The following is a 20775-nucleotide window of genomic DNA, read 5'->3' on the forward strand; positions in this document are numbered from 1 at the left end:
CAAGCAACTGGACAGCTTCATACACCCATATTTACTTCAGTTTTCTTACTTGTCTCTAATGAGCACATAGGAAATTCAAACACTCCTTATTGACAAAGGCTAAACCTGTTAGAGAACCTTCCAAACTCATTGTGAGAAGTTGGCCTGATGTGCAGTGTTCACTATTCTAGTGATCACTATATATCAGTCCAAACAACCCTTATTGATGATTGGTTGTAAGTCAACCTTATAGACCAGCTATCCTAGTAGCATGGATACGAGCAGTCTAAGGCTAAGACTCTAGAGGGCGTGTTAAGCCAGCTGTTTTACCATCACATTACCCCTTGAACACCCAGTGAAAGGACACCACACAAGTGTTATGAAAATAAACAATGTATTTATTAGAATCACAACAACCCTGTACTCTTTATGAGGACAGGGTGCTAGGCACACAACAAAACTCTTACGAAAATACTTAAGTTAGCACGGTATACACAAATGCCCGAGGGGCACGAAAAACCATATACTTTAAAAGTTGAATGCGAAATTACTAGCAGGTAAGTACAGTACTAATAGGCTTTGGAATCGCTAGGACTTGACTATAGAATCGTTAGATTACTTCTAGGAGACCCAGGGGACTCGGGTGCAGAGTGTGCACTCTCACGCGGGATGCGGGACAAAGTCTATGGAAGCTAGTAAAGTTAAAGTTAGTGTTTACGGGCGAGCCCGACCTGGTAGGAAGAAAACGACAGTGGATCCTGACCCTTGGATAGTGAGGCTATGCTGGGGCACCGAAATGCCGAAGTTACCTAGCCCAGAGGCTGCAGCTGCATAGGTCTCAAAAGACGTCGGGAATCCTCGTTGCCGGACCAGGAGCCTGGAAGAAAGATGCTGGCAGGCGACCAGTGAAGATAGTTCGAGTTGATCCAAGCCTGGATCTGGAAGATGGATGACACCTGAAAGCAGAGGGGACCAAGTTCGTGACTACTAGCCAGTAGTCAGTGGGCACCAGGAGGGCACCGGATGGCAGTCACCTCGACTAGGTGAGTGGGCGACGCTGGCTCTGCAGATCTCACGGACCCGGAGGCGTTGTCGGCGACCAGGATGGAGAGGCGAGCTGTCCCACGATGGATGAAGCTGTCGGCGTCGAAGTTACCCAGGATTGGGCAACAAGCCTTGGCTAATTCAAGCCCACGCGGTGGACTCAAAATGGCGTCTTGAGTGGACCAGGAGGGTCCGGGGTGCTCCTCTTCGGAAAGGGAGCAAGGGCCAGTCTGGAGCAACCAGACCAGCAGCAGTGATGTCGTCGGGCGTCGTTCAGAAGGCCACAAGCCAACGGGCTAGTAGCCAAACAACGCGGTGAGCAGCAAAAAGCAGAAGGGCCCCACGCAGATCGTGGAGATGCTGGGAGGCTGCACTTCGGTGCTGGAGCTGCTCAGGGTCGGGGCTTCTCGGACCCCAAAGCACTCACCAGGGAATTACTCGGCGGGCTTGCTGTGCACAAGTCGTGCAGTCTTGCAGATGGCCGGTCCCTCGAGGTCTCGTCGCACCCACGGTTCTCAGCTGGGCTGTAGAGGTGGGTAGAGGTCAGAGGTGCCAGGGAAGCCGGTTCTCGTCGAGCTGGGCAGTCGGATTCCGGAGGAAGGACTTGCAGCAGACCGCAGTGTTCTTTAGATGGTGCCTGCGGATGCAGGGTGACTACTCCTTAGTCACAAGGGAGAAATCTTAGGAAGAAGTCTTGAGTTCCTTTCGTAGAAAGTAGTTTCAGGATTCAAAGATGATCTGATTTGGAAGGGGGCCAGTCCCTACCTTTATCTGGGAAAAGGGGGCTGGCACGCGACTAAGTCCTGCCCTAGGGGTGGGACCAGGAGGGGGGTGGTTACACCCACTTCCTTGGCGGGCTTTTCCCCAGCACAGGGTCTGGAGTGTCCCTGGAACTGGTTCAAGCCAGCCTATGCACAGTGAGCACCGGGGTGCCACGTGCAGTCACCTTCCTCTGAAGCCCTGCCTACCTACAATACACAAAATCCTGTCTGGGACGGTGCTGGCACCGCCCCTGGCAGGAAACCCTTTGTCCTTATCTCCTGCTCTGGGAGGACTCCCAGCAGCAGGAGGGCAGACTTGTGTCTCGGTGGCAGCATCCATTTTGTGGATTCTAAGGCTCTGTCTGACTTTAACCGGGGTTAGGGGTTACATACATGTCGTGTCCCTCTAGAAGGGTGGAATGCTAACCCCGTCGCCAGAATTGGCGAGGGGTTAGTATTCCAATTCGTATGACACCTTACTCGACATGTTTTGATAAAGCGATACCAGAGTTGGCATATAACCGCGAGGATTATAATGTACTTAAGAGTATATGGTATGCGATATCATGGAAACGGCTAAGGGATGGATCCCGAAAGCCGCAGACAGGCTCAGCTCATGCCAGAGCACCATCTCACACGATTCCAAGCACTCTGCCTTCAGGATTGTTAAGGCCTGCCATAGGAGTGACTGATAGGAGATCTGTGTGTCCATTTTAGGGTTAGATATAGGTATACTATATCTAAAGCAAAGGGTGAGTACACCACCTTGCCCCAGCTGTCGTGCAGCCAGTTGTGTCAGTTTAGTTAGTCAGCCCAGGGGTGGCATAATACATGCTTCAGCCCCTGGGAGACTTCTGGGTACACCTCAGCCCTGGGTACAGGGACTTGGAGAGGGCCCAGTGCCAATTCAGTACCTGAGTACAATTTGGATAGAGAGAACAGCTAGGCTGTGGGTCTGATTAGCAGGCCCACAGCCAGGGAAAGTCGTAAACCAGTGCAGCAAAAAGCAAAAATCTGGGTGATCATAGGATTGCAGACCCTACTCTCCTACATGACCCCCCCCCAAACTTTGGGACAATAAACTAACCTTGACCAGGTGAGTCTTCTTGCTCTAAGTGGAAATACCTGGAGAGCCCATCAGCATTGCTGTGATCAGTACCAGGTCTATGCTCCACTGTAAAATCCATCCCCTGTAGGGAAATGGACCACCTAAGCAGTTTGGGGTTTTCACCCTTCATCTGATTTAGCCACAAGAGGGGCTTATGGTCTGTCTGAATGGTGAAGTGAGTGCCAAACAAGTAGGCCCTCAGCTTCTTCAGGGCCCAGACCACAGCAAAGGCCTCCCTCTCAATAGCTGACCAATTTTTCTCTCTGGGTGTCAACCTCATACTAATGAAAGCAATAGGCTGATCATTACCATCAAAATTCAGTTGAGACAGAACAGCCCCCACACCCAACTCAGAAGCAACTGTTTGGACAATGAATGGCTTGGAGTAATCTGGACTCTTTAGGATAGGTGCTGTGCACATGGCCTGCTTTAGGTCATTGAATGCTTTCTGACAGCTTGCTGTCCACTGAACTTTCTTTGGCATCTTTTTGCTTGTCAGGTCATTAAGAGGGGTCACTATGGACCCATAATTTCTGACAAACTTCCTATAGTACCCAGTCAGGCCCAAGAAAGCTCGAACCTGAGTCTGGGTGATTGGAGGAGTCCAGTCCTTGATGGCCTGTATCTTACTCTCCAGTGGCTGAACCTGGCCTCCACCTACAAGGTGGCCCAGGTATACAACCTGTGTCTGCCCTATCTGGCACTTTGTGGCCTTGATAGTGAGGCCTGCCTTTTGCAGAGCCTCTAACACTTTCCTCAGGTGGACCAGGTGATCCTCCCAGGTGGAGCTAAAGACAGCAATATCGTCTAGATATGCTGCACAGAAGTCATCCAGCCCAGTGAGGACTTGATTCACCAACCTTTGGAAGGTGGCAGGTGCATTTTTCAGTCCAAAGGGCATTACCACAAACTGATAATGCCCTCCAGGGGTAGAAAATGCTGTCTTGGGTTTGGCCTCCTCAGCTAACCTGATTTGCCAATACCCAGCTGTCAAATCAAATGTACTTAAGAAGTTGGCAGAAGCCAATTTATCTATAAGTTCATCTGCTCTTGGTATTGGGTGGGCATCAGTCTTAGTGACTGCATTGAGGCCTCTGTAGTCTACGCAAAACCTCATCTCTTTCTTACCACCCTGGGTGTGAGGCTTTGGCACTAGAACTACTGGGCTAGCCCAAGGGCTATCTGAGGGCTCAATGACTCCCAGCTCCAACATTTTCTGCACTTCAGTTTTGATGCAGTCTCTAACATGATCAGGCTGTCTGTAGATTTTACTCTTGACAGGCAGACTGTCTCCAGTGTCAACATCATGGGTACACCAATCAGTTTGGCTGGGTGTCAGAGAGAACATATGTCTGAAGGATTGCAGGACTTGCCTGCAATCCTGTTGCTGATGTTCAGTGAGGCTGCCACAAAAGACAACACCATCAACTGATCCATCATCAGGATTCTGAGTGAGCAGGTCTGGGAGAGGGTCACTCTCTTCCTCCTGTCCCTCATCTGTGGCCATGAGCAAGCTCATGTCCTTCCTGTCAACATATGCCTTGAGCCTGTTAACATGGAGCACTCTGAGAGGGCTCCTGGGAGTTCCAAAGTCCACCAAGTAGGCAACCTCTCCCTTTTGCTCAATGATGGTGTGGGGCCCAGACCATTTGTCTTTCAGAGCTGCTGGGGCCACTGGCTCCAGCACCCACACCTTCTGTCCTGGCTGGTACACAGTCAAAACAGCCTTTTGGTCATGCCAAGCTTTTTGAAGTTCTTGGCTGGCCTCCAGGTTTTTAGATGCCTTCTCCATATACTCAGCCATCCTGGAGCGGAGACCAAGTACATAGTCCACTATGTTGGTTGCAGGCTTTTTGAGAGGTCTCTCCCATCCTTCCTTCACCAAACACAGGGGTCCTCTTACAGGATGCCCATACAGAAGCTCAAAAGGGCTGTAGCCAACCCCCTTCTGTGGGACCTCTCTGTAAGCAAACAAGAGGCAGGGGATCAGGACATCCCATCTTCTCCTAAGAGTTTCAGGTAGTCCATGAATCATCCCTTTGAGGGTCCTGTTGAATCTCTCAACAAGCCCATTGCATTGTGGGTGGTAGGGTGTGGTGAACTTGTAGTTCACACCACACTCCTTCCACATTGCAGTCAGATATCCTGACATGAAGTTTGTACCTCTGTCAGAAACAACCTCCTTAGGGAAGCCCACTCTGGAGAACACTCCAACTAGGGCCCTTGCCACTACAGGTGCTGTAGTGGTCCTAAGTGGAATAGCTTCAGGATACCTGGTGGCATGATCCACTACCACCAGTATAAACTTGTGCCCTGATGCTGTCTGGGGTTCCATTGGACCAACAATGTCAATCCCCACCCTTTCAAAGGGAACCCCCACCACAGGTAGTGGTATGAGGGGGGCCTTTGTTGTGCCACCTGACTTACCACTGGCTTGGCAATTGACACAGGAGCGACAAAACTCCTTGGTATTCTCATTCATATGGGGCCAGTGAAAGTGTGAGACAAGCCTGTCCCAAGTCTTTGTCTGACCTAAATGACCTGCAAGGGGAATCTCATGGGCCAAGGTGAGAAGGAAACCTCTCAGAGACAAGGGGATGACCAGCCTCCTGGTTGCACCAGGCTTGGGTCTCTTGACTCAGAGTACAGGAGTCCATCTTCCCAGTATACCCTGTGGGCACCTGTGGCATTCCCTGCAGCCTCAGCAGCAGCCTGCTGTCTGAGGGGTTCAAGGGAAGGGCAGTCTAACTGTGCCTTCCCCAGGTCTGCTCTGGAGGGTCCCCCTGAGCCCAGAAACTCAACTTGATCAAGTTCAAGCTCTTTAGGCTCAGTTTCCCTCAGTTCTCTCAGATCAGCCTCCTCAGAGACTTGATCCTCAACCTGGGGCAAGGGGGAAGGCAAAGCCTTACCCTTACTGCTCTTCTTCTTGGAAGGTGTCTGGTCCATCATTTCAGGATCCAGCACCTGTTCAGTGGGGCATTTTCTGGCCTGTGACCTAGTCACAGCAAGCACATGTGCTGGCAAGCCTAACATTTCCATGTGAGTCCTCTGCTCCACTTCTGACCATTGTGATGACTCCAAATCATTGCCCAACAAACAATCAACTGGGAGGTCTGAACTGACTACAACTTTCTTTTGTCCCTTCACTCCACCCCAGGAGAAAGCCACAATTGCCACACTATGACTAGTAGTGACATTGCTGGCATTGGTCACCAGGAAATCAGTACCTGGCATGATCTGTCCAGGGTCCACAAAGTTAGGTGTCACCATGGTGACACTGGCACAAGTGTCCCTATAGGCCTGAGCCATTTTGCCATTAATCAAAGGTGTCTGCCTGTATTTGCCCAAAGTATTGGGACTTATCTCAGGGGATATATCCATATCCCCTGTACAGACAAGGACAGCCTGAGTGAGTGTGCCAACTAAGTTGTCAGACCCCTCAGTTCCCAAGGTTAACCCAACTAATGCCTTGGGAGGTACACTACCACTACTGACTGTACTAGGGGGTGCAGTTGCCTTAGGGGCTGTAGTGGCAGGAGTTTGTCCTCCTCTTTTGGTGCACTCACTAAACCAGTGAGATTTACTTTTGCAGTACTGGCACCACCTTTTTGACTGGCCTTCTTGAGTCTTCTTCTTCTGGGAAGCCTGACCCCCACCCTCTTTGGTTTGTTGGGGACCTGGTGAAGACTTCTGGTCATTTTGTTCACTCTTTGCATTACCCTTCTGGTCTGCTTTCTTCTGACCACCCTGGTTCTGGTTCTGGTTCTGCTTGATCCTTGTCCTGACCCATTTGTCTGCCTTCTTTCCCAATTCTTGGGGAGAGGTCAGATCTGAATCAACAAGGTGCTGGTGCAACAACTGGTTCTGACAATTGTTTAAAATTTGTTCTCTCATCATAAGATTATACAATCCTGTGTAATCTGTAACCTTGCTACCCAGCAACCAGCCCTCCAAAGCCTTAGTGGCACTATCCACAAAGTCAGACCAGTCCTGAGACTGAGTTTTCTGGGTGTCTCTGAACAGCAACCTGTACTGCTCAGTGGTTAAACCAAACCCATCAATCAGTGCATTTTTCAGGACCTGGTAATCATTAGCATCCTCCACTCTTGTAGTGAGGAGCTTATCTCTACCTTTACCATCAAAGGAGAGCCACAGTATAGCTGCCCACTGACTTCGGGGAATGCACTGCACAGTGCAGGCCCTCTCCAAAGCAGCCATCCATTTCTGGATATCATCCCCTTGCTTAAAGGGGGGCACTATCTTAGTCAGGTGTTTAGTATCTAAACCCTTCTCTCTATCTCTTGGGAGATTGCTGCCACCAGTGGGAGCTAGCCCACTCATCTGCTGCTCTCTAGCAAAAGCAAGCTTTTCTTTGGCCAGGGCAAGTTCTTCCCTCTCAATCCTCAGAGCAGCCTGTCTCATTCTAGCTTCATGCTCTATTCTCTGAGGGGAAGTCACTCTCCTCTGTGGAGAGTTTCTCCTCCTCTGGGAAGAGGCATTAGAGTGCAGAGATCTATTGGAGTCCCTAGAAAGAGATCTATCTCTCCTAACTCCAAGGTTAGGCCCACTTCGGGTCAGTACTGGGGGGCCCCCAGATCCTAGCCCAAGTAAGTCTAAGTTGGCCCTGGTTAGCCTTCTGACTACCTCAAGACCTTTGTCTACCTCATCCCCAGAGAGTTCCTCTTGATCCTCCTCCTCAACTGCAGTAGCAGTGTTGGGGAGGTCTGGATCCCCAGAGGTTCCCTCTAAGGCTGGCATATTCTCATGTAACTGAGAAATCTTTCTGGCATCATATGTCTCTAAGAGACCTATCAGAAAGGGAATGGCGGGGTTAGACCCCTGCTTCAGTTTCCTGGAGGTACAGACTTGTCTCATCTCCTGAAAACTGAGAGCTGCATATCTTGAAGTGACCTGTGGAGGGTCAACACTGACCAGGGGAGTCTCAGTAGATTCTCCCTGGGTAGACATGCTTTTCTAGTGAGGTGTAAGTGGTGCACTTACCTACACTATATGTTTGCCTACTGATCCCTTGCTAGAGTTGTAGTTTAGGGTGTGCTAGGCCCTAGGAGCTACAACAGCTGGTTCAGTAGAACTCAGAGTATTCTAAGCTAAGTTATATGTACCTTTAGTACTTATGTGATCTTTCACAAGATATTCTTAGGATATGTGTGGTAAAACAACAGCAAGCTCAAATCCCAACCGCTGCTCACCAATGTGAGAAGTTGGCCTGATGTGCAGTGTTCACTATTCTAGTGATCACTATATATCAGTCCAAACAACCCTTACTGATGATTGGTTGTAAGTCAACCTTATAGACCAGCTATCCTAGTAGCATGGATACGAGCAGTCTAAGGCTAAGACTCTAGAGGGCGTGTTAAGCCAGCTGTTTTACCATCACATTACCCCTTGAACACCCAGTGAAAGGACACCACACAAGTGTTATGAAAATAAACAATGTATTTATTAGAATCACAACAACCCTGTACTCTTAATGAGGACAGGGTGCTAGGCACACAACAAAACTCTTACGAAAATACTTAAGTTAGCACGGTATACACAAATGCCCGAGGGGCACGAAAAACCATATACTTTAAAAGTGGAATGCGAAATTACTAGCAGGTAAGTACAGTACTAATAGGCTTTGGAATCGCTAGGACTTGACTATAGAATCGTTAGATTACTTCTAGGAGACCCAGGGGACTCGGGTGCAGAGTGTGCACTCTCACGCGGGATGCGGGACAAAGTCTATGGAAGCTAGTAAAGTTAAAGTTAGTGTTTACGGGCGAGCCCGACCTGGTAGGAAGAAAACGACAGTGGATCCTGACCCTTGGATAGTGAGGCTATGCTGGGGCACCGGAATGCCGAAGTTACCTAGCCCAGGGGCTGCAGCTGCATAGGTCTCAAAAGACGTCGGGAATCCTCGTTGCCGGACCAGGAGCCTGGAAGAAAGATGCTGGCAGGCGACCAGTGAAGATAGTTCGAGTTGATCCAAGCCTGGATCTGGAAGATGGATGACACCTGAAAGCAGAGGGGACCAAGTTCGTGACTACTAGCCAGTAGTCAGTGGGCACCAGGAGGGCACCGGATGGCAGTCACCTCGACTAGGTGAGTGGGCGACGCTGGCTCTGCAGATCTCACGGACCCGGAGGCGTTGTCGGCGACCAGGATGGAGAGGCGAGCTGTCCCACGATGGATGAAGCTGTCGGCGTCGAAGTTACCCAGGATTGGGCAACAAGCCTTGGCTAATTCAAGCCCACGCGGTGGACTCAAAATGGCGTCTTGAGTGGACCAGGAGGGTCCGGGGTGCTCCTCTTCGGAAAGGGAGCAAGGGCCAGTCTGGAGCAACCAGACCAGCAGCAGTGATGTCGTCGGGCGTCGTTCAGAAGGCCACAAGCCAACGGGCTAGTAGCCAAACAACGCGGTGAGCAGCAAAAAGCAGAAGGGCCCCACGCAGATCGTGGAGATGCTGGGAGGCTGCACTTCGGTGCTGGAGCTGCTCAGGGTCGGGGCTTCTCGGACCCCAAAGCACTCACCAGGGAATTACTCGGCGGGCTTGCTGTGCACAAGTCGTGCAGTCTTGCAGATGGCCGGTCCCTCGAGGTCTCGTCGCACCCACGGTTCTCAGCTGGGCTGTAGAGGTGGGTAGAGGTCAGAGGTGCCAGGGAAGCCGGTTCTCGTCGAGCTGGGCAGTCGGATTCCGGAGGAAGGACTTGCAGCAGACCGCAGTGTTCTTTAGATGGTGCCTGCGGATGCAGGGTGACTACTCCTTAGTCACAAGGGAGAAATCTTAGGAAGAAGTCTTGAGTTCCTTTCGTAGAAAGTAGTTTCAGGATTCAAAGATGATCTGATTTGGAAGGGGGCCAGTCCCTACCTTTATCTGGGAAAAGGGGGCTGGCACGCGACTAAGTCCTGCCCTAGGGGTGGGACCAGGAGGGGGGTGGTTACACCCACTTCCTTGGCGGGCTTTTCCCCAGCACAGGGTCTGGAGTGTCCCTGGAACTGGTTCAAGCCAGCCTATGCACAGTGAGCACCGGGGTGCCACGTGCAGTCACCTTCCTCTGAAGCCCTGCCTACCTACAATACACAAAATCCTGTCTGGGACGGTGCTGGCACCGCCCCTGGCAGGAAACCCTTTGTCCTTATCTCCTGCTCTGGGAGGACTCCCAGCAGCAGGAGGGCAGACTTGTGTCTCGGTGGCAGCATCCATTTTGTGGATTCTAAGGCTCTGTCTGACTTTAACCGGGGTTAGGGGTTACATACATGTCGTGTCCCTCTAGAAGGGTGGAATGCTAACCCCGTCGCCAGAATTGGCGAGGGGTTAGTATTCCAATTCGTATGACACCTTACTCGACATGTTTTGATAAAGCGATACCAGAGTTGGCATATAACCGCGAGGATTATAATGTACTTAAGAGTATATGGTATGCGATATCATGGAAACGGCTAAGGGATGGATCCCGAAAGCCGCAGACAGGCTCAGCTCATGCCAGAGCACCATCTCACACGATTCCAAGCACTCTGCCTTCAGGATTGTTAAGGCCTGCCATAGGAGTGACTGATAGGAGATCTGTGTGTCCATTTTAGGGTTAGATATAGGTATACTATATCTAAAGCAAAGGGTGAGTACACCACCTTGCCCCAGCTGTCGTGCAGCCAGTTGTGTCAGTTTAGTTAGTCAGCCCAGGGGTGGCATAATACATGCTTCAGCCCCTGGGAGACTTCTGGGTACACCTCAGCCCTGGGTACAGGGACTTGGAGAGGGCCCAGTGCCAATTCAGTACCTGAGTACAATTTGGATAGAGAGAACAGCTAGGCTGTGGGTCTGATTAGCAGGCCCACAGCCAGGGAAAGTCGTAAACCAGTGCAGCAAAAAGCAAAAATCTGGGTGATCATAGGATTGCAGACCCTACTCTCCTACACTCATCTAGATAACAGGGTGTTTCAGGGGAAAGAGGTGTGCTCATGGTTGTTGCTGCTTAGGTCCCACAAGAGGTCCTTGAAGTCTGAACCTTTTTGTAGGAGTTATCTTGCTCTGACCATTTCCGAAGGAGTCAGAATGAACCATGAATATCATCTGATCTAAACATCCCTATTGAGGTGAGGATGTTGAGAAGTTTATCACCATCCAGCTAGAGCTTTTAGGAAAGCCACCAATACCCAAAAGTGGTTGAGAATTCAGCGAAGTGCAAGAGTGTTCTGCGCTGTGCAAATATTGATCATTTTTTAGCTATAGTCAATCTGTCTGACCTTGTCATATTCAGATTACCATCAGCCTTTGACAATGACTGGATCTATTCAAGACTGCCTTTTGGATGGAACAGACAAGCAAAACTGTACCCTGACAAGAGTGAGGTCGTAATGTTTAGGCCAGGAAAGCATCTAAAAATTCAGCAGGGAAGTGTTTGTCATGTGTAGCTTGTGTTCTGAGGGTGAGAACTAAAATGTTTTTATCAGATAAAGTTCAGCATGGTTAACTGTCCAATATGGATTCCTGTTGACATGGTAGGAAATGTTAACATTCATGGTTTCCTACACATCACAGAGGACATCTAGGTTTTCTATATGCATATGACTCATGTGTATGAATGTACATGAAAACACTGTTATATAAGATCATGTGATGTAGCTTTGCTCTATGAGCCATCCCCTTGGTTTCTGCCAGTAAGAGTTACCAAGAAGAGACCCCATAGAGGGACAATAATGGCATCCACTAAGAAACATCATGTTTTGTAACTTTGCCAGCTCGTTATTTGTACATTAAGTGTGTTAGCAGTAGTAAAGAGCAACCATAAAAGAGACCCCTCTCAGCAATGCAACAAATCTGGCGAGGTTATAAAAGGCTGGAATGTGCGTATAGTTTCACACTAGACATACGGTTCGATTGGTAGGTAGGCTTTATCCTTCTAGACCATTGTGATTAGCACCTCACAGACTATCCAGACCATCTGAAGCCACAATTAACACATTTATGTTAACATATGTGACATCAATGCTACATAGAATTAGAAACCTCAAAGATCTAATGTGAGAAATTGGGTTGTTGGTTGACTGGGATGTGAGCCCTGGTCAAGCAACAACCACAATCCCTTGCAGGGTGAACGAAAGAAAGTTACAAATTTAACCTGGATAGCTTGGCACAGACCACCTATCAGGCTCAACTTAGACGCAATGTGTAAAGTATTTAGGCTGCACACAAACAGTAATAAAGTGAAAACACATTTCAAGAAAAATCCCATTATTTGGCACCAACACAACAAAATTCAAATTAGTAGAGCCAGAGGTATGCATTATAAATTTGTTTTGTGGAAATTAGCATCTAAAAGTTCAAAGCCCCAACCATGGACATCTAGTCGTACGAGACCGGGTCAAAGTCGAAAAATATGGCCAACCACGATGGAACGCTGTTCAGATCTAAGAAGTGAATTGTTCCTGGTCAGCGCTTACCTTCACACTTAGAAGAAATTCTGAGAAAAAAGTGTCTGAGAAGGTAAAGGTCAACAGGTCAAGGCTGCAGGAGGTGTCCGCAATCGGAGAGTTATCGCCGGATTGCCTGGGTAAAAGCCATAATGAAGATTTCTACATTCGGTCTTAGTTGCCGAAATGGAAGTTGAAAATCTCCAGAAGGACGAGGCAGAGGGCTGTAGCCTAAAACAGTTCCAGAAGATTGGATTCCTCTTGGCGAAGGGCCCCTGAAATGGATTTCCTGCTGCTGTGAAGAACATAGTGGGAGAACGAACGAAGTCAATTCAACATGCGATGCACCACGGGTGGAGGAGGCTGGTCGGGGTCTCCTCTTGGTTCTCAGAGCACTTGTGGGCCAAACTTTGCCCTCAGTTTTGGTTTTTGCCCATCTGGGCAACTGTAGCACCACAGCTAAGGGTCCAGGAATGGTGGGATACCTTTGGAGGGTCAGGGCTCACTCCGGCAGGGTCCAGGTGTGGGTTCAAGATGCAGGGAGCATTTTATGTCCCGTGACTCTAAACGGGAGACCAGCAAACTAGCCCTTGGAGTCACTTCTGGTAGTCCTGGGTGGAAGTGAAGTTGCAGGTCTCAACAGCATGGATGGCCACTGAGAGTTCACCAATCTGACAGAGAACACAACAGGTCACAGCAGCAGGCAGTCCTCTGAAAGTACTTCCACCGGTCCAGTAGTAAACTGAAGAGTGGGTCTTACGGTCCAATATTTACACCCTGATGCCCTTCTTCTGGGAGGTGGGAGAAGCATCTGGAAAGCTTCTTTGAAGAGCATGGAATTTCCTGACTCCCCTGCCCTGGCTCCAAACTGGCTGCAGTGACAATACAGGGTTGTAGGTCCTTTGTTTGAAGGCAGAACACAAGCTATTCAGTTGTAAGTGGGGTTGTGCTCAGCTCTGCCCCATCCTGCCAGCATATGGCACAGTGAGGCACACCTAATCCCCAAATTGTGTGACTGTCTGGGGTGAATTCACAAAGTCTGTCAGCTACACCCAATTAAGTGACTCAAGACAGGCTGTAGACACAAAGGGCTAAGGGACGGAAAATGCCAGCTTTTGAAAAGTGTATTTTGCTATATTGATTCGCACATGTCACATTGTGTTCGCTCTATTGACTACCTATTCTTCCAATTACTTGAATTGGGAGTTCTGGGTATGGTCCAGTCCGCCTGACTGGTCTGCTGCAATTGCACTGCAGCATATATAGTAATTATAAACTTCCTCCTTGCACATTTGTGTCTGTGGCATTGCTTATTTGGTCCTGGTTTATGTGTTGTCAAGTTTGTGTAACATCTTTGAGACTTTTTTTCGCTTGTAATTGTATTGTACTACTATATCTTCCACTTGATACCCGTGCAAACCATTGTAGCAAAACACAGTCATATACCCAGGCTCCCATAGGTTTAAGGGTTGCTCTTGTAGCTAATTCCTTAGCTTTAAAAAAGTGGAATTTTCAAAATTGTAATGAAAAATTAGCTTTCCCATTCAAGAGAGCGCTTTATTACAATTTCATAGGTACCAAACAGGACATATCTACCAGCTCCCAATTAAGAATAACAGCTCATTAAATATAATAAGGAATCTCCAATGTTATCGTACTGAAGTGATATACCTCACAGTAGAGAAAACGTATTTCAGAGTTTTTCACTACCAGGACACATAAAACTTAAAAGTACATGTCCAACCTTTTAACTACACAGCACCCTGCCCTATGGGCTATATAGGGCCTACCTTAGGGGTGACATAGGTGATAAAAGGGGAGTTTAAGGCTTGGCAAGGGGGTTTAAATGCAAGTCGACATGGCAGTTTAAAACTGCATTCAGGCTGCAGTGGCTGACCTGGGACATTTTTAAAGTGCTACTTGAGTAGGTGAAACAAAAGGGGATGATGGACAGAGCGTTTGAACAAATCAAACACTCACCCTCAGTCAACTGATCTGGGTTTAATCCATCACCATTCTTTAGTTCACTCAGCCACCCCAGTTCAGACATGGCTATATGCAAATCAGTCTGACCCTGTGCCTCATGGGAACAGTCCAGCCCGAACTGCCAAGCCATGTCTTCCCTGGACCGGAAACAAGCATCCTGGGACCGGTTTCGGATTCATAATCCTCATCAGCCAGGCTATCTTGAATCCAGTGGCCAAGTGAACAAGGGACTCACGTCTGAGCATACCCTGCCACACTTAGGGCGAACAAAGCGATACAAAAGGGGATGATGGACGGAGCGTTTGAACAAATCAAACACTCACCCCCAGTCAACTGATCTGGGTTTAATCCATCACCATTCTTTAGTTCACTCAGCCACCCCAGTTCAGACATGGCTATATGCAAATCAGTCTGACCCTGTGCCTCATGGGAACAGTCCAGCCCGAACTGCCAAGCCATGTCTTCCCTGGACCGGAAACAAGCATCCTGGGACCGGCATTCAGCGAAAATTGGAAGTAAGTAGGCAAAAGGTATGTGGGAAGGCCACCCTAAGGCTGACAGGGCTAACATCTTGCATGTATTGGAAGGATAATTTTTCCATATAATGTTATGTTATGCAATGTTAAAGGGACTTCTTAAGCGCACGTAACCAGGCGGTTTCATAGCGGAAAGAACGCAGTATTAAGCGGGCAATCACCTCACTGATATGCTTTGGAGAACAGCCAGGGCATAGGGTGACGCTGTTCTCTCTTCCAGAGGGAGCGAGTTCCAGAGTTGTGGGGCCAGGACCACAAATCTGAGCCCTCCATGCTTTTTGCGTTTGAAATGGGGGGAGGGGTGGACAGTAGGTTGAGGTTGGAGGAGCACAGATTTCCGGAAGGGATGTAGCGTTTGATCATAGAAGATATGAAGGCAGGGTAGTGCTTGTCAATGTTCTACTCATAAGAAAATGTACATTAACATGCACTGCTGGCCTAAACTCTGCCCGCAGTCAGTAACATAACCCAATCTGTCCCTGTCACACTTTAACCGAATTTACAATGCAAGCACGTAATAGATGTTAATGTCCTCATTCTAAGCCGTTTGTTTGGAATAGTCACTCTAAGTATTCCATTCAGGATCCTAATTATTGTTATATCAGTAACATTAAGTGTAAATACTCAGTCTTTCATATTTCCTTATTGAGATTAGGATATTAGAGGTTTCATCCCTGAATACTATTTATATTTTTTAATGCCGCTTTCCACATGATGCTTCACTTTGACCAGTAACATCTTCTATGAGAACCACATTAAGGACTCCAAACATGTCTCACTTTAGTTTTGCACACTCCAGTGAGCCCCCATTCCTCGGCTCCATTGGTCCAATACGTCACCCTTACTCAAGGTTTTTTTGCAGTACTTTTTTATGTTGTAGCAGTTTATAATTATGTCTGTACCCTGAAAAAAGTAAAGGATCCATAGCAAGTTTCGCACCTCTGTGTACTTGTTTTACCTTTAGCATGTCATTGGTCTGGCGGGCGGCAGAATCATTCTGAGCTCGGATACGAATGTCGTCTTGGTATTGACGACAGTTCATTCCCTCGTGAATGGCCTAAAAGGAAAAATAAAAACACATTTCAGCCCAATAAAATGTAATTTCCTCCTGTGCCCATCTCCTGATGTTGGTCAAGGCATCAGATCATAGATATGAAGAATGTAAGCATAAGCTAAAACAACTCACTGAAGGGGTTTATCTATGGTGCAATATTAAAATGTGCATTACAGCTATTGTACCCAGGGCAAGGTGGACATAGTATCAGTTTGATTACAAATAGCATTCATCATCTGACAGTCTTCAGAAATTACATCATAATCTCAATTCAGGATATTGTTAGAGGGGACATACATTGTAGAGAAAAAACAGATCTCTTCACCGAGTGCTGTATTGCTAACAATCACCAACAAGCGGAGGTGTGCAAGTTACTACTTGTCTAACGATATATCTGTAAGAGACTTTAGTTAGGGATAGATTCCTTACCTTAGAATATTTCCCAGGTGTCAGCCTGGATCCGGAAAGTTTTCTGCTTAGCAGTACCCCCTGCACGGCAGTAGGTGGCGCAGTGTGGCTCCGAGCCCGTCACTGGCGTCGTAAGCGCCGGTATGACGTCAAGGTGGCTACTTAGGCGCCACACATGCGCGCTGACGTCAGTTCTGTACACAACATTCCGTGCCGAAACGCAGAGCCATGCAAGAAACCGACCTTTGGTGCATAAAACTACGGCCCTAACAGGGGATGACCTTAACCCTAGTAATTAGTTCGTGGAACGGGGAGGATGGGTGGGGCGGTAAGGAATCTATCACTAACTAATGTCTCTTACAGATATATCGTTACACAAGTAGTAACTTGTGCATCTGAAAGAGACACGTTCGTGATAGATTCCTTACCTTAGAATAGATACGCCAGCAATACGAACCCCGGTGGTGGGTATGCGAACAAGATTACACCAAAAAGTCACGGAGCACAGAACGGCCAAAAAAGCCGTCTCTCCGGACCTGACTGTCAAGGCAGTAGTGCTTGGTAAACGTGTGCAGAGAGGCGCCCACGTAGCCGACAAAAACCTGATCATCCACCGGAACTGCTGTGTACGCTGCAGATAGAAAGCGAGCGCACGTTTTGGGTCCAGACGGTGGGGCATCTCCTCTTCTCTTGAAGGATGCGGAGGCGGAAAGAAGGTGGGCAAAGTGATGGTCTGCCCGATGTGGAAGGGCGTGACAACCTTTGGCAGAAAAGGAGGACGGGTCCTTAAAACCACCTTGTCCGGATGAACGGAAAGGAAAGGAGGTTTGGAAGAAAGGGCTTGGAGCTCACTCACTCTTCTGGCAGAGGTGATAGCAACCAGGAAAGCTGTCTTAAGAGTAAGAAGATGTAAAGGACAGTTATGAAGAGGCTCAATGGGAGCGCACATCAGAAAAGTCAAGACAAGATTTAAGTCCCATTGAGGCATTATGAAGGGCACGGGAGGAAACGTGCGTGTAATGCCCTTGAGAAAGCGGTTAACAACCGGGGACTTACAAAGAGAAGGCTGATCAGGGAGCCTCGGGAAGGCGCAAATTGCAGAAAGATAGCCGTTGATAGTGCCCAGAGTAGAGCCCTGCTGGGCCAAAGAAAGGAGAAACAGAAGAACCTCAGAATGAGGGGCTGAAATGGGATCCACAGCCTTTGCTGTGTACCATGCCACAAATCTGTTCCATCGGCAGGTGTATACCGTTTTGGTGGAGGGACGCCTAGCTGCCAGAATGACATTACAGACTTCAGGAGGAAGGTCGAAAGCCATCAACTGCTGCTGCTCAATCTCCAATCTCCACGCATGGAGGTGGAGGCTGGACAGGTTCGGGTGGAGGACCATCCCCTGCTGCTGTGACAGAAGATCCTTCCGAAGAGGTAAACGGATCTTGGGATCGATGCTCATACTGAGTAGCTCGGGATACCATACTCTTCGGGCCCAGTGCGGAGCCACAAGAATAACTTGGTCCTGGTCGCCCCTGATCTTCTTCAGCACTCTGGGCAGAAGTGGTATAGGCGGAAAGGCGTACAACAGACCGCAGCTCCGCTCAAGACGAAAAGCATCTCCTAGCGAGTGCTGCCTTGGAAATTCCAACACGCAGAACTGATGACATTGCGCGTTCTCTTCGGTGGCAAATAGATCTAACCAAGGCTCTCCCCACTGCAGAAAGAGACCTTGCACCACGCCCGAGTTCAGATGCCACTCGTGAGCCACCATGCACCGGCGGCTGAGTTTGTTCGCCCTGGCATTCAGAGAACCTACCAGGTGTTGAACCATCAAGGTAATGCCTTGATGTTCCAGCCATGTCCAGAGGTGCAGAGCCTCCTGACATACGGTCCACGACCCCACCCCGCCCTGTTTGTTACAATACCACATAGCGGTGTTGTTGTCCGTGAACACCTGCACTACACTTCCCCGGACAGAGGGAAGGAATGCCTTCAGTGCAAGCCGGATCGCCGCAGCTCCAGAGGGTTGATATGAAGCTGGGACTCCGCCGGAGACCAGAGGCCTCTGATCTCCGCCTCTCCCATGTGTCCTCACTATTCCAGGAGGGACGCATCCGTCACCACTGTGTGCTCCGGTTGGGGAAGGGTGAGGGATCTGCTACTAACCCAGTCGCGATTCGTGAGCCACCACTGCAACTGTCGTGCAGCGCCTTCCGAGATCTGGATGAGATCGGACAGGTTGCCCTGATGCTGTGCCTACCAGAACTTCAGGTCCCTCTGCAGCGCCTGTATATTCCATCCGGCTTGCATCACCAGCAGGATGCAGGAGGCCATCAGGCCCAGAAGCTGGAGAGTCATCCTGACTAAAACCCGGGATAGAGGCTGAAAGAGCGGAAACATAGCCTGAATATCCCGGACTCGCTGCACGGGAGGATAAACCCGAAACAGCGTTGAATCCAGAACCGCTCAGATAAAAGGGAGCTTCTGAGAGGGACTCAGGTGCGACTTCGGCACATTGATGGGGAACCCCAGCAAATGCAGGAGATCGGCCGTAGTCTGGAGGTGGGAGACGATTGCCTGGGGCGAGCCCGCCTTCAACAGCCAGTCGTCGAGGTAGGGGAAGACACCCCTGACCTGCGCAGATGAGCTGGGACCAACGCCATCACTTTCGTGAACACCCGAGGGGCGCTAGTAAGGCTGAAAGGGAGCATGGCAAACTGAAAATGCTCCTGGCCTACCATGAACCGCAGCTAACGCCAGTGGGCCGGCAGGACGGGGCTATGAAAATGGGCGTCCTGCAAGTCCAACACTACCATCCAGTCTCCAGGGTCCAGGGCAGTCAGGACCTGAGCCAGAGTCAGCATCTTGAACTTCTTCCGGAGGAAGCGATTGACAGCCCGGAGGTCCAAGATGTGGCGCAGCCCCCCTTGTCCTTCAGTGGGAATAACAACCACTCCCTACTTCCTGATCGGAAACATACTCAATGGCACCCTTGGCCAGGAGGGCCGTGACTTCCTGACGCAGAAGAGCCAAATGATCCCCCGACATGCGGTGGCATGGCTGGAGGGGAGGACAGAAAGGGGAGCGAATAACCTTGGCAGATTATCTGCAGCACCCACTTGTCCGATGTGATTTCGTGCTAGTGGTGGAGGTGGTGACAAACCCTGCCTCCTACCGGTGTGGGGTGCCCCATGAAGTTCGGATTAGGAAGGCTTGGAGGTGGAAGCAGCAGGTGTGGAGGTGGACTGACCCGCCTGCTTGTTACCAGACCCGCCCCTGCGGAAGCCGCGTCCACGGCCACGCTGAGGCAGGTTCTGTGCAGGCTTTGCGGAGTAGCGCGTCTGGGCGCCTTTACCCTGGCCACAAAAGGAACGAAACCCATGCGTGGCAGAGCTCTTTGTGGAAAGACCCAAAGACTTAGCCGTGGCCTTTGAGTCTATAAAGAGCTCCAGGGCACTACCGCCTTGTCGCCAAAGAGGCGAGAGCCATCAAAGGGCATATCCATGAGCGAGCTCTGGACATCAAGCGAGAACCCGGTAGACTGCAACCAGGCATGGCGCCGCAACGCCACAGTCGTGGAGATCGCCCTGCCCAAGGAATCAGCTGTGTCCAGACCACACCTGATGGTAAACTTCGCCGCATCCTTGCCCTCCGCAGTCGCTTGGGAAAGGACGGCTGGAACATTGAGGCAGGATCTCTGCTACCGTATCCTACACGGCGTGGGAGTAATGGCCCAAGCTGGCCGAGGAGAACAACCTCTTGCCATATTGGTCCAGCTTCTTAGAGTCCTTATCCGGCGAACCCGTGGGGAAGGCCCTCTGCGACGTCGAGGCCTGAATGACCAGGCTCTCAGGCGTGGGATGAGTGGTCAAGAAGGTAGGGTCACCAGGCGCCGGGCAATGACACCTAGCGACGTTCTTATCCACCGGTGCCCCCGAGACAGGTCGCAACCAAGTGCCCAAGAGAACTTCGGTAAGGGCCTCATTGAAAGGGAGCAGCAGCTCCGACGATGTAGACGCCGCCTGGAGCACCTCCGTAAGGAGGTTGGTCTTAAGGGCGACCGTAGGAAGGTCGAGAAGGAGAGCCTCCGCAGCTCGATGCAGCACCATAGTGTAGGAAGCGCCCTCCTCCATAGTAGGCGGAGGGGAGGCAAACCCCGGGTCAGAAGACACCTCAAGTTAACCCGCATCTTGAAGGTCATCCACCCAATCCTGTTCGTAGTCACACTGCTGCGCAAGGGGACCTCGGAGCCAACCCAGTCCTCATCCTGCTCTGGGGTAGAATAGCCGGCCGAAGCGGCAGGGACGGAGTCGGAGAGGGGGCCAGTGGCGGCGGGAGCCGCACCAGGAGTGGCGCTGGCCGGGGCTGAACCGGAGCCGCATCCCAATGTAGATCCCAGGTCGGAACAAAATTGTCCGAGAACCGGGGCAGGGGCGGGATAAACGGAACCCAGTGCGGAACCAGGGGAGGCGCTGGGGCCGGAGCCAGGGG

General features: G+C 50.0%; 1 protein-coding gene across 1 annotated transcript in view; it reads right to left on the reverse strand.

The window, feature by feature from the left end:
• Positions 1–20775, reverse strand: part of LOC144828452 (ranBP-type and C3HC4-type zinc finger-containing protein 1-like) — a 540072-nt gene that overhangs the window by 31949 nt on the left and 487348 nt on the right. The window contains exon 12 of the mRNA XM_078686629.1: positions 15787–15885. Within this exon, the coding sequence (XP_078542755.1) occupies positions 15787–15885 (99 nt within the window). The remainder of the gene's footprint in view (positions 1–15786; positions 15886–20775) is intronic.

Source organism: Lissotriton helveticus, chromosome 4_1 (genome assembly GCF_964261635.1).
Source record: "Lissotriton helveticus chromosome 4_1, aLisHel1.1, whole genome shotgun sequence".
Classification (NCBI taxonomy): domain Eukaryota; kingdom Metazoa; phylum Chordata; class Amphibia; order Caudata; family Salamandridae; genus Lissotriton; species Lissotriton helveticus.